The sequence below is a fragment of the Coturnix japonica genome, chromosome 3 (assembly GCF_054131305.1).
Source record: "Coturnix japonica strain WE chromosome 3, WE-NBRP24, whole genome shotgun sequence".
Lineage (NCBI taxonomy): Eukaryota > Metazoa > Chordata > Aves > Galliformes > Phasianidae > Coturnix > Coturnix japonica.
Window position 1 is genome coordinate 78,983,013 of NC_140665.1, and position 14,594 is coordinate 78,997,606.

The 14,594-nt window shown below is 36.0% G+C and overlaps 1 protein-coding gene across 23 annotated transcripts in view; it reads right to left on the reverse strand.

Moving 5' to 3' along the window:
- Positions 1-14,594, reverse strand: part of ADGRB3 (adhesion G protein-coupled receptor B3) — a 426,584-nt gene that overhangs the window by 80,393 nt on the left and 331,597 nt on the right. For all 23 annotated transcript variants that reach the window (XR_014944219.1, XM_085542010.1, XM_085542007.1 and 20 more), the window contains 3 exons: positions 13,218-13,344; positions 11,358-11,461; positions 8,598-8,700 (listed from right to left, as the gene is read on the reverse strand). Coding sequence is in view for 22 of the 23 variants with exons in the window: in XM_085542010.1 (XP_085398136.1) it covers positions 8,598-8,700; positions 11,358-11,461; positions 13,218-13,344 (334 nt within the window). In the remaining variant the exon portion in view is untranslated. The remainder of the gene's footprint in view (positions 1-8,597; positions 8,701-11,357; positions 11,462-13,217; positions 13,345-14,594) is intronic.

Consider the following 14,594-nt stretch of genomic DNA (forward strand, 5'->3'; position numbering starts at 1 on the left):
ACACTAACACTGAAAAGGATCTCTGGGTATGTTATTTTTGATGCCTAACTGTAACGAGGAGTTTCTTAACAAGTTGAGCATCCCCACTGTGACTAAGTCTCACTGTGATCTACAGCATCTAACACTATTCTTTCTCACGCTATAAGTATACTAGGATCACATCTAATGAATGCCAACTTCAATGGGTTCTGCACAGAGACCACTTTTTTTTTTTTTTTTTTTTTTTTTTTCTTAGAAAGAAAAGGCAGGAATGGACAAGATTTGGGTGATCATTCCTAACTTTCCACCTACTTGCTAAAAAGTAAAGATTAAAGGTAGAGTGTAGGCTAAATTGCAATTGGCTGGGGCAAAACTTCTTGTATACGTGGAACAATTAGTTCTGGCTGCTGTTCAAAACAGTATTCTGGGTTAGTTTGATTGAATCTAGCAAACAGGATTTGCTTTCCCCCAGCCCTCAGAATAAAAATGCAAACTGATTCACTTAGAAGCTCTGTGTATTTCAGTGATAACACAAATCTCACAATTCATTTCCATACCATCTCTTAAGCCAGCTCTGAGCCTGATTTTGTGAACTGTATGTGACTCCTTTCAGAGTGAAGTATGCAGTGTTTAAAGAAAGAATGCTCATTTTCAAGTTTCTAATAAGCCCAAACAAAGAATCTGATTAATTCAGTTTTAATTTACCTTAACTGCAAAATAGAGATGCCCAAAAACTCATACATATGAGAATTTAAAAATATAAATAAACAAAAGAGTTAACTGTACAAATGAACTTCATAGTGTATGTCAAGGTTAAACCATGCCATATGTTCCTGAAAATATGCAGACACAACAGGGAATTGTAGGGGAATATAAATAAAATCTAGTACAATAAGTAAATAACCTTTTGCATGGGATTTACACTATTGTTCCTTAAATGATAATCTTGCAAAAGAATTTGTGCTTTCTAATGTTTTATTTTGATATAAATACAAAATAATGATTTTATACAAACTGTTTTAGAACATGAGTTTTACATTACGTTTATCTAAGAATACAATTTTTAATGTATTATTTTACCAGATATTTATATCAAAAACATCTTGATGTGATTTTCGTATCTGATTCGGTATATACAGCAAGCAAACTGTATGCCTGCAGTCTCAGACATGATAACCCACATAGAAAAATTCATGTTGGAAATGCAACCTTCATACTATAATGAAAATAACCAAGTAGTTGAATACTGATTTTTGGTGTTGCTGTTAGTGTTATTGTTCAAATTGTTTAGCTTTGTGAAGTATATTCCTATGATACCCTCATTTAATAGCCTCCTTACTGGTGCCACTTACAAATGTTTATGTTTTCCCTTTTTTTTTTTTTTTTTTTAAGACTAATGTTACATAAATGAAAACACATTTGCCTGTAGGTCCATCTAAGTTCCATTGACTGTTATTCTATTTCCTCTAGAATTCAACAAATAAGCAACACAGAGGTAGAGAGTAGGTGTGAAGCCCAGAATAGCTACTTGAGTCATCAACAGATTGTCTGAAATGATTCAAACAGGTGTTTATGAGAGAATGAGCTCAGGACTGTGGGGATGAATTCTAGAAGATATCAAACTATTTTAAAAAGGTCCTGAAGAACACGGAGAAAACAAACAAAACTCCCAGCACATACCATTGTGAGGACAGCAGAGGGTAAAGCCTGGTCTGTTAACTTTGGGCTGAGGAAGGACAAGTAAGGCACACACTGCAGCACCAAGCCCAACACTAAAATCAGGGCAGAGGGAACACAATACATCTGTGCTGCACTTCTCATCATGCCTGCATGAGTGTCTGGATGGGTGAAGACACTTGCCAGCTGAGAGCTGCTGGAGCTGACACATGTTTGAGGCATGGGTCACACATACAAAAAAATGTTGTTTTTTGTTTTCATTAAGTTAATTAAAATTATTAAATTCACTTAAATGAGCTCCAATAAGATCTCCAACTATGTTTTAATATCCAGACTGGGAGGTCACAGGCAGATGTGTAAACAACTAGAAAGATAAAAAAGAGTTTGAACTGGGTGGCAATTTACCTGGAGGCAAATAATAAGTGGAGTACCTTAGGGACCTGTCTTTAATGTCACTGGCAGGGAATAGGCACCAAGTTCTTGTAAAGCTTTGAAGACAGGACCAAACATGGTCAAAGGCAATGATGCCATCCAGAGAGACCTACACACGCAGGAGGACTGGGTAAGTGAACCAAATATGAGTCAACAGTGTGTCCTGGCAGCATAGCTGGTCAAGCACATTCAAGGCTGCATCAACAGGAGCACAGCTAGCAGACTGACTCCCTTTTTCAGCACTCATTAGGACACATCTAGAATATAATGTCCAATACAATTGGGACACCCAATACAAGAAAGACTTAAGGTGAATTTATCAGAGGCCATGAGTATGGTTTGGGGCTAGAACACACGTATTGTGAGGAAAAGCCAAAGAAGGCAGACTTGCTCAGCCTGGAGAAGACAAGGCTTCAGGGACATAAGACCAGCCTGATAGTGCCTACGAAGTGCTGACTGAGAAGATATAGCCAGTGTCTTCATAGAGATTTGTGTTGGGATGACAAAGGACAATTAACACAGATCGAAACAAGAAAAGTCCAAAGAAAATACATGCAAATGCCTTTTAGCTGTGTGAACAGTAAAGCAGTGAAGGAGTATCTCAGGGTGTTTGTGCAGTCTTTACAACTGGAGATTTTCAAGACATGACTACATAAAGTCAAGTCTTTAACTCTGGGTAACCTGTTCTGACCTTACAGCTGACTCTGGTTTAAGAAGGAGGTTGAACCAGATAACCTTCCTACCTGAAAATTTCTGTTATTCTACAATAGGTCACAGAGCTCTGATCAAGGTTCTGGAGACTGGAAGCAGAGATTACATGCTGATAATGTCTACCCAGTCTCTTTCCTTAGCCCACATAAAATCAAAATGTCTAGTTTGTTTAGAAGCAGCAAACTGAATGATAAAGTTGATGTATTTTGAGAAACAGAGTGTCAGGCACTTAGGAGAAAAATGTTACCTTTTCCTCTGAGGCAGGTGACAGTAGCATGAATGACAATGTTTACTGATCTTGAGTAAGGAAGATCTGCTCCCAGGGGTTCCCTTAAGAATCTAAAAATAGGTAGTTAATTCTGCTGATGTCAACAGGTTCTGTCATAATTTGGAACAGTGAAACAGTATTGCTTAAGTAGACCTACTCCTGTAATAGTTATGTTAAGTGGGCACTTCAGTTAATTGTTTCTGAGTTCCCTAATACACAGCAGGCAGATGTGTGTGGCACAGTGTTCTATGAGAGATGACCTATTTAATGGTAGGTTTCTGTGAGATTTGGCCTATTCTGTTCAATAAACTGTTGAACACAAAGAAAGAGATGACAATCAGCACAGATGTCAACTGGGTACTGGCAAAAAATGGAAGGACGTACTTGCCCAGGCCTTACTGTTTAAATGGGTGGTATCATCCTGAAGTTCTCAGAGCATGAGCTAAAATAGAGAGTGCTATTGCTTGAGACACTGAATTCCCTACATCCTCATTGATTTTCTAAAACAACCTTAATGCTGTGTTAGCATCATTTCCCTGTTCATTCCATCTGCTCTTAGGTCTCCCCCGCTGTTTCCTAGGAGATATATTGCTATGATGCCTGCATCTGTAAAGCGGTGGCAGATATGGGGCAAGAGCCACATGGTTAGAGACAGCACTAATGCCACCTGAACATTTGCTGGGTTCTCAGGGGATCCCTCCACCCACTGTTTCTCAAAACCTGAGGGAGTCCTAGTTACACAGTCAGCTGCTTCAGAGTGCTGTGTGAACATGGTGCTGTGGATTCTCAGCTATCTACCCCTATTTGACTCTTTCAGCCTAGAATGGCTATTAAAAGAATGAAACAAAGCAAAAACTGGGTTTATTTTTATCCAGTTGGCCATTTAAATCTTGAAATCTGTAAAATTTCACAAATGGGTTATTTTTGCTTGCTCACAATACTTTTATCGGGATCACTGTTTATGTTATATGCTTTAGGTGGTCATAGACAACAAATTCAAAAATAACTGCATTTTTTTCACCTACTTTCAGGTGAGATTAATTAAAAAATGTAAATAGAAAGCATAATAAACCGGATATTGCAATTAAACAGGGTTGATACAGAATATCAGGGTTGCTAAATGCTGTCTTGTTCCCAAACATCTTTCCTGGTATTCCCTGGCACACATACGTCTGACTAACAAAATGTGCAAGGTTTTATGACATTTCTAAAAATATGCCTACTCTTTTACGAGTGACCCGAATTCCAGCAATGAACTCGAGTACAATCATAAATAGACAATACAGAAAATAATTAACTTTTGCCCATTTATAAAATGCATCCCATAGTTTATTTTAAATTGTATTCAGCTTTGTTTTCCTCACAGAGAAAACAGGTAAGCAGGAATTGCTTACATCAAAAAGCTACTGTGTTTTCTCTTAGTCAAGTGAAGAAAACAATGTATTATCTGAATGTAGGCAAAAGAAAATTTATTTAAAAGAAAACTCAACATTATATTAAGCAATAACTTTTTTGGAGTAGAAAATCTGTTCATTAAATGGAATCAGTAACATAATAAAGATGTATTGTTTTAGTGCCAAAGGTCCACATAGAAAAGAAATAAAACCATATTTTCCCAATGGCAAGAACATTAAGAAACAGATAATATAGTAGGAGTTCCATTACAGTGAAACTTACAAACTGCTGATAGATTTCCCCAAAGAAAGCTGTCAATCCCTTCAAAGTAAAAGCATATTGCTTTTGTAGATGTAAGGACATCTCACAGTATTTGTGAAATAACAGATACTTGAGCAGTTAGGTTATATATGTAAAGTGTTATCTTTCCTTAATTTGAGAATCTACATTTCAATACCGCAACTAAATTTAGCTGTAAAAAGGGTATCTCTGATGTATCAACAGCATTACAGGTATCCTCACATTTAAATTAGATTATGTGGCTAACATCTAACATTAAGTTTTACTTTGGACATGAAAACAAGAAACACAAAGAAGCATCAAAGTAAATTAATAAGCCTATCATACTTAGTACAGCACTGATTATAGAGAAACATGATATGTAACTAAATTAATAACATTATTGCAAATTCATTCTTCAGTGAACTGTGCTTCAAAATAGAATCTGACAAAACAGAAATCTCTTCCAAAGTTTGATACAAAAGGCTTTTTTTTTTTTTTTTCCCCCTATTCTAGGCCAAATCTTCCAAGACAAATCTTACTCCCTCCCAGATCAGTAAGAATTCTAAATCTAGCTAAGAAGCCTGTCACGGACATAGCCTGATCTAGATAACACCATGACAACAACGTGGACCTCTTGTCCAAAGTTAGTGTCCTCTAGTTACATTTTATACACTGAAACAAGAGAAAACAAAGAATATCAGAAATGGAAAAAGTATGCTTTCCAGAAATGGAAAAACTATGCTTTCCTTTATGCTTTTTTGTAAATAATGTGGCCATTTCTGCTCATGAGAAATACCATATTCTATTTCCACTGAGAAAGGCAAAACTCAGTGGAGCTATCAAGAGTGTAAAATTCAAACGCAGTTCCCATTAGAAGAAGCTTTTATAAAAACATCAAGGATGTATTCAACCTTAAAAGAGCACAGATAAACTCAACATGACATGTATCTATGATTTACATAAAGTAGAAAGTAAATAAAAGGAAATTTGCACTTATTCAGACCATGAGAGTAACTAATTTTTCTGTCATAAATTTCAATATATACATTACAAAATTGTATGCATAAAATAAATTTCCTGGAGATGGAATAGCTTTGAACTTAATAAAAGTGGTTGATTCAACATTTAACATAGGTAGAGAAAACTATGAACTTCAACAACTGACTAAATCCTGTTTGTCATTAATACACCCTCAGTACACCTAATTCACGCATGATTCAAATTTAAAATTGAATTCACCCTTATCCAGATTTATAAACATCCGATCTCAAAGAGAATATACACACACATAGTACTTGGAACAGTTTAAATTCAAGCAAATCCAAAGCACAACAAGGAAAAGCAGAGCATTGTTCAACTCTTTAAACATCAACAGCATCATATAGTCACTAACTAGATGCCCAATAACAAGAAAATTTCAAGAATAAGAAGAGAACAGAATAAATAAGCAGTCAATTACAGCATATCATATTTTTCAAATTCTCTGATATGTTAAAACCACTGATCTCATCTTGTGACCATAAAATACCATCAGTCTTTAACCTAGAACAATAATTACAAGAAGTTGACTTGAATATTGCATTTTTCTTGATAAAGTATTTTCCAAGGTTTCACTCAAAGCTTTCAAACAAACCCTAAAAGCTTAAATTGTTCTGACTTGTGGTAAATAATAATAAAATCTTAGAAACAAACTCTACAATGTTTTTCACCTTGAACCACAGCTGAGGCACAGATTTTTCTAAAATTCTAATTTCCATATTTAATTTTCAAGCTCAGCAAAATGAAAACATATTTTTTCCTACAGATGTCAGTACTGTAACCTATATCCAAGGACTAAAAACCAAACACTGACTCCTTATGGTTGTATCTGAGTACTAAAAATAAAGATTCTAGAACTCGTATTGAAAAACATATCATGCCAGAACTTATCCCAGGTGTGACTGCGTTAATTTGTCTAAGCCTTTGCTAAACACTAGCTTTATCTGGCCATTTTGTTGATGGTACATTCTCAGATTAGTCTCTCGAAGGTACAATAAATTCACAGGTCACTGGAACTAGTGATAAAAAGTCTTCTGGTGCGTAACAAGCAGTATCTTCAATATAAAAAATATATTCTTCCTTTGATCCATCAGAGGTACTCCCTGTCTAGAAGCTCCCTGGTGGTACATGTATCAAGAGCAAGACATGGACTCAGAAAGAAGACAAGCTAAGTAAAAAGTGGTACTTTAGAGTCATTTTTTTTTTCCAGCTGTATATTCAAAAAACCATGTGACATGTTGATTTTTCTGTCAATAATTTCCTCCGGACATCTCTATTCTTAGGATCAGCAGTTCACAAAAAGAATTCAATATAATCTCTTCACTTTTAGGATTTCAGTAAGCAGAAGCAAGGGAGCTCAAAGAGATTAAGATTCATAAAGAGGATGTTTTTTAGTTCAGTGTTCCCAGCGTAAAACATTTAAGTAAAGCTGACAACATACCTCAGGAACACATTCTCAAATACAGCCATTCTGGTGCACTCAAACCTCAATTCCACAATGGCAATACAGCCTTGAAATTGATAATAACATACTATACATGACAGTGTATGTTAGTATGGAAATTCTAGAGAGGTTAAATCTTTCTTCTGCCTTCCACTGTTACTGGCATTCTGAAGTCAGCTATAGATGTTCAACTTTTTTTATCTGAACAAAGTCTGTGAGAGTCTTGTGGTTTCCCTCTATAAAATCATATTTTGCTTGCTTGCAACTCTACACAATTTCAAAATGTTGAACACACTAATACCTTAATTTCAATAAGTTTGTTAAGTTTTGCACTGGAAATAATTTTTGGTTTTGAATATGTCTTTCAAAGTATAGCAATATCACTCCTATTGAGTTTATGATACGTCTGTCAGCTAAATTTCTAGGAACTCATCTGAAAATAATAAATGGCTAATTGTAGATTAAGTAGAAACTCTAATTACAGCAGAATGATGAAGGAATTTCATTGGATATTGAGAAAAATCAACATGAGCAGTGCATTATGCAATATAAAACACGGGGCTAAAGAATTATTTCACAGGTTTTTGCTCCCTGCAAACTTCAACACCACTCTATTACCTACAGACCTATCTGCCAGTTACATTCTATTTTATATTCCAAACTATTAGGTAGCTACAGATAATTTTAAACAATCATTTGCTGTCACTGCTAAAAGTTGCCCAACATCAGTAGGCGCTGACTGAGTGGCTCCTCCAAACACTAACACAGCCCTGTTCTGCAGGAAAGAGGCAAATGATGAGTGTGTTCAGAAAGTCTGAGAACAGATTACTAATAAATCAGCAGTCTAACACTAAATAAGATATGCAGGGTCGTTACTTTCTTATAGCTACATCAGTCAGAGATTTAACAGTTCTATAGCTTGTTATGATGTCTGTCTGTGCACTTTTTCAAGAGTAGTACTCTAACTTCTGAGCAATCTCCACTTGCCTTTTGAGTACCAGTGTGTTAAAAAAGACAAAAAAAAAAAAAAAAAAAAAAAAGTAGCACAATCCTATTACAACTATTATAATGAATCCGAATTTGTGCTTTTGATGTGGAGTCTTTGAACTTTTTGCTTTGAAATTTACTCAGAAAACATACAAGTCTACCAAGGAGAGCACAGCTTATCCAGAGGGAACAATACCAAAAGGGATTTCTGGAGGGGCAAAAATAACTGAAACACAGTAAATATTTTTCCTTGTCAGTTAGTAGCCCACCAAAAATGCAAACTCCTATGAACAAAGGACTAAATAAATGCAATTATTTTAAGGAAAACACAAATAAAATAGAAGCAAGAATACTTAAGTGCAAATGCAACAGAATCTGCCATACCTTGTTATGCGTCTGAGTTTGTCCAACCAGGATAAGGATATTCGATGAGATAATAGACAGGCAGAAATTGATCAGAATTATTGACCTTTCAGATCTGATGTACCTGTTCAAAAAATAAATAAATAAATGAGAGTTTACAACCTTTTTAAAAGGAAAGCAACTATTAAATCACACAAAGTTTTAATGCAAATCTTAGAAATGCTAGAGAAAGGCACTCTACGATGTATTCTCTTGCTCAGAGTATCAGTGAGCCATTCAGACGTAAGAACTATGATATTTTCCTACATATTCCCTCTTGTATGTTTTTAAAAAAAAGTTTATGTCAACGGTTCTTTTCAAAACTAGGACAACAGTTTTCTGACATCATGCTGATGATAATGGGCTTGGACACATTCAAGTTTCTTCCCTGCTCTCTCCTTATCCCTGGGAATACCCACTGTTTGCATCAACCAGTCACAAAGGTAATTTCAGAAGCACAGGGTGATTTACATGAACAGAAGATCTGGTCTACATGCATAAGTAAGATGCAGATTGATTGACGATAATATAGGAATGTATATTGCAATGTATTGTTGTTATCATGATAACATTAATTTTGAAGTTACACCACCTTTACAAAATAATTTACGTATAGAAGTAGTAATACCATAAGATTTTCATCTTCATAAAACCTAATGCCAAAAATAGCTAATGCTTGTTCAGAAAGATTAAATTATAACAGTAAGCAGCAGACACTTTCTTGCCAACTAATTATACTCATTTTACAAGTACACTTAGGATGAAAAAGTACAAATGCTCTTACCTACTTCCTCACAAGATGCAAATGTTCACATTTTTCTGTACACAGCTTTTTATATGTTTGATCATAGAAATAGAATGATGATGGTTTCAACTGATGTACCATACTGACACAGTCACTAATAGAGTAAATGTTCATTGCTAAAGTAAGTGAAAGTTAAGGGTGCTCAGTTATATGAAGATCAAGTCACATGTTAGAATATTTTATTATCTATACTGTATACTTTTCAATACAGTTTAATTGCTTTCTGTTCCTGATCTGTATGCCTGTAGCTGACACTCTGAGGTCATAATAAGGGATGCTGCCCCCATAACAGATGTTGAGCAATGGATATACAATAGATCACAGTCCTTTTTGTTCAACTACAACTTAGGTAATACGTTGTTACTTTCTTTTTAGATAGGAAGAGAGAACAACCCTGATACTACAGCTCATTTTTCTTTTTTCTTCCTAAAAATAGAATAGTGCTGTTAAGGCTGGGTTTATGTGTTTGAAAACAAATACTGGAAGTCTAGTGCCTTTGTCTACACAGTCAGTGTTCTGTTACTTTCCAACTTGATAACTATTGATTCACCTGAGCAAGATTTCAACACTGAGTATCTGTGGCCTATAAAAGATCTTAGTTGGGTAAATACAGTGTGCAAGGAGGAGCTCAGACAACTGACTTAAGGTTGGATGAGTTTTAGTTTCTCTGTTAATGCACTAGTTTTAGCCCTTCGTTACAGAAGAAAGTAAGGTAAAAAAGGGAAGATATTCCAAATACAAATACATAGACATGGGGTCAAATTTTCAACTTTCTTCCCACCTGCAGATTTGTAATAACAAACAATAGATTATATATACATCTCAGCTATCTTCTCTGTACATTTGGTTACTATATGCTTTCAAGACTTGTTCAATGAAAATTTTAATGCTGCAAATGATGGGCCACTCAGTACTCATATTTTCAAAATATCTAGATGATAGAAGACCATGATTTATCAGTTTTCTTCAGCTGGAGGGATGCAGAACCCATGTTAGATCCTCTATAATACATTACATTGTTTTCTCAGCTTGAAAGTTAGACAATGGAGAAGACCAGCTTCACTGAGCATGACAGTATTTCTTTCCAAGTGCTAAACATGACAGAGTGCAAAAATAACACTAAAATTCTTTGGAAATACTCTTCCAGAAATATTCTTAGCTTTGACAGACAGGAATTTATAATTCTTACACTTATTATAACTTATGTGACTAGATGCTCTATATTTATTATATATCTGTCTAATCTTGTGAATTTCTGAGGCTCCATAAAAGAGTGAAAGTCAAAAAGGGTGTAAAATCAAACCGCTTCTAGAAGAAAAACCTTACTTACTTTACATTTCTCTAAAAAGTACTACTTTCTCCCTGTTCTTCTTTACCAAAGATTTTTTTTCTTTTATTATGGAAAAAGTTAAGTGAAAACCCAGGTTCAATTTTTAAAAAAATTATATACTTATTAATTTATGTGACATTTCCCCTCACTTTCCACACTAACACTTCATGTTATTTCTCACAGATCTCAAAATTAGCCACATCACAAATTGTTTTCTCTATGACTGTCTACTGCAAATTTGAGACAATACTTCCATGTATTAAACTTAGAATAGAAAGAAAGTCCATTATTGGACAGTACCAGCACACTATTTGAGACTACTTTATTTTCTTACATGAAATACAGTACACAGAAGAACCAAGTAAAGTGTTCATTAGTGCTATGAATACCTCACCAAAAAAGCAATATCATTCATGCTAAAGAGGGGAAAGATGAGTTGGCTGTACCGCTGCTAGTAGGCCAAGAGAGGAAAACTAATCAATCACATCAATAGACTTAGCAATGAAAAAAAATGCTTTCCCCTAAATAATACATGCTTAATCTAACGGTGTCTTTAAACTTTAAATCAACTAAATACAACTATGTATTCACATTCAACTTTACATACCTCCATAGCGCTGCATAGACAACTGCTAGGGTGACCAAGGCCAAACAAGAAAGACCACTGCCTACTATTAAGGTTACTGAGGGTGTACCAGATGATTCCATGATCTGTAGGTTACAACAGATAACTATGAAGGAAACCATTCACCAGAAGTTAAAACAACAGGTCAAAATACAAAAAAAAACAAACAAAAACCAACAAAAACAAACAACAAAAAAAAAGCAATAAAGTAAATATACTATAAAATCAGACAGTATCAGAGATAGCTTCAGTAATGTTATATATAAAGCAGAAATCAACTTAATTCCAAAATTGATACATACATAAATCTGAGATCTGTTTAATTATTGATACAACCCTCAGAGGCCTCTGAGCTTTGAGCTTTAAAATAGCTTAGAATATCTGTGTAATTTTTCGAGAAACAAAGAAAGTAGTAACATTATGATGTGATAGAAAACTATGACATGAACACACATTTAAAATACCCTTCAGTTAAAATTATTTTTTTTTTTAAAATTGTCTTGAGAAACAATTTTTGGAATTGTGTATTAAACAAACAGGTTGATTTTATAATAGTAGTATATTAAAGACCTTTCACTAATTTTTCCAAGAAATTGATCCATGATTATTGTAGAATTATCAAACTTTCTGAGTTTTAATAACTTTGACTTCCATCTACCGTTCTTGCACAGTTAATTTCCTTGGGCCTCTGATCATATAGAAAGAATGGCAAGACACATATGGCAACAATATCATAAGTATTTCAAATTAAGAGTTAATTAGTTTGAAATCTGTTTTTCTGTAAAACAGAAAAATAAATAAATGACCTTGAAAAGAAAGTAGCTTTTCCTGCTATGAAGAAAGCTACTACTGTCAGATATAAGGCAAGGTTTTCCCTCCATGCGTAGGTGTTCATGTTCTGTAATAGATATGGTCTTTGCTAATGAAAATTGAAAAAAAAAAAAAAATAAAATGATAAGTTTGAAAGGATTTGGTGCCTGATTTATAAAAACTCTGTTTAAAGCCTCAGGGAGGTATGGCAAATTAGATTTTATCAAGATATCTTTCATCACCCAAATGAGAGAAAATGCTAATATACTTTTAGGCCACATCTCAGTCAGAAAGTAACATTTTATTTCAGACACTTTGTTCCAAGCTGATCTACTTTGCTATTAAAGAGTCTGATCATATGTTTGCTAAACCAAGAAAATAAAATGAAGTCTGTATGTGATAACTTCACAAATATTTGCTTTTCAGCTATTTTTTACATTCAGAAATACTGTCTGCTGATATCCTTCATGTTCACTCTTTTACATGAAATTTTGATTATTTTTCTTACACTGTATCAGAGACTACACTGAAAATCTCTCCTGAAAATGTTCAATGCAGATATGCAATCTGTCTAACTACAGTATCTAGGATTTTCCTACCAAGAGCAATAATAAAGCCACCCTATACATTCCCCTGGAAAGGCTTGCAAATTTAAAAAGCTTGTTAAGTTGATAATTGTTCAATACAAAAGTTTTCAACACATTTACATCACCATTAGGCTATTTATTTTTTTTTTTAAGAAAACCGAAAACCAAAAAACCAAAAAGCAAAACCAAACAACCACACAGAGTTAAAGAACATGAAAATATCACAGAATCTGGAATTTGTTTCTCTGAGACACTGTGTACACCAGGAGACTAACAACATTAGCCTACCTGGAATATTAAACAATTCCTCAATGCAACGCCTGAAATATACCTGAGAGGAAAGCTCGACCAGCCCCCTCCCCCCTCTCCGCTTCCCCCCCCCACCCCCAACCCGCACTACTGCTTTTGCATTAGAACAGGCTTTTTTTCCCCCTTCGTTACTTACTATTTCTCTAGGTTGCTGAGCCAAAATGGCGAAGGTAGAGAGACGATCACATAAGCATTTCGTATGGGATGCATCGGTAAGCACAGTTTTACATCCCTGGGTGGACCAGGTTCCCAAAGAGTCGTTCCTGCAAAGGAGAGAGAGAGAAAGGGGGGAAAAAAAAATGGGGGTAATTACGCCTGACGGCCGATTCCGTGAGGAGACAATGCAGCTGAGCGGCGAGGTGTGCCGAGCAGCCCCGGACAGAGCGAGGCACTTCGCGTGGGGCAGGACCGGCCCCACGCCGGGCGCGGAGCGGGAGGCGCGGAGCTGTCCGGAGCCGTGGTGCTGACGGCCCGAAGCGTTGCGCTGCGCGGAGCCCCGCCAGCCGCGGCAGCAGCCGCCCCCTGCGCTGCCAGCCACCTCCGAGCCTCACCAGAGCACTGCGAAAAACTCATCGGGGGAAGAGGGGGAGGCTTTCTCTCTCACACTCTCTCCCCCCCCCCCACCCCCCCTCCATTTTTTTCCCCCATACTAGCTCTTTTTCTGTCTCTTTTATATATATATATATATATATATTATATATATATATATAAAAATGTGGTGGCCATTACTTGTAGTCTCTTTTTGTTTTCTGTATGTGTATTTATTTTTCCGTGTGCGTGGATAGTTTAAAGGCAGATGGTTCTCAAACGCCTGTCTGGGTTATGCCAGTTGGACAGGGAGATGCCGGATCTTCTGTTCCGATGCTTATTTTTGCTGAGGATTTTTTTTTTTATTTTTTTTTTTTTTGGTTGTTTTTAGTGATCAGCCTTGGAAATTTCACCCTGGAAACGGCAGCATCAGATGCCTCCAACTCTTGCCTTAGCTCCAGCAGAGGGGTGGATTTCAGTACAGCAGCACACAACATCACCAAAGAGACACACGAGTTCGCCCTCCAGACATCACTCAGTCAACTCGCCTTTCCCAAGCTCCCTCCCCCTTCGTGATTTCTTTTTCTTGGGGTGGCAGCAACACACTAACCCCAAGCCAAAGAGATCATTTACTGGTGCTTTTCACCAACCAGCCCTAAAGAAAACAAGATGATTAACACAGTCCCCGAATTCAATTAGACATTCAATATGCTAATGTGAGGTCTGAAACCCACCCCAGCAGAACAATAAAAATGGTATCAACCCACGTTTTCTTTGTGCGGGCAAGGAAAGAGAGAGGGAGAGACATAAAAAAATCATTCCTGACTTTTTTCCTGAACTGCAATGGAAGGGGGAGGGAAATCATTTCTACAGGAAAAAGAGGTTGGTTTCAACTAAATCAAACCTATTATCCTTACATATGTTATGTTTAGAGAACATCAATTGGGTTTCTTTCGTCTTGTTTCCCCTTCTCCATGTCCAGAGA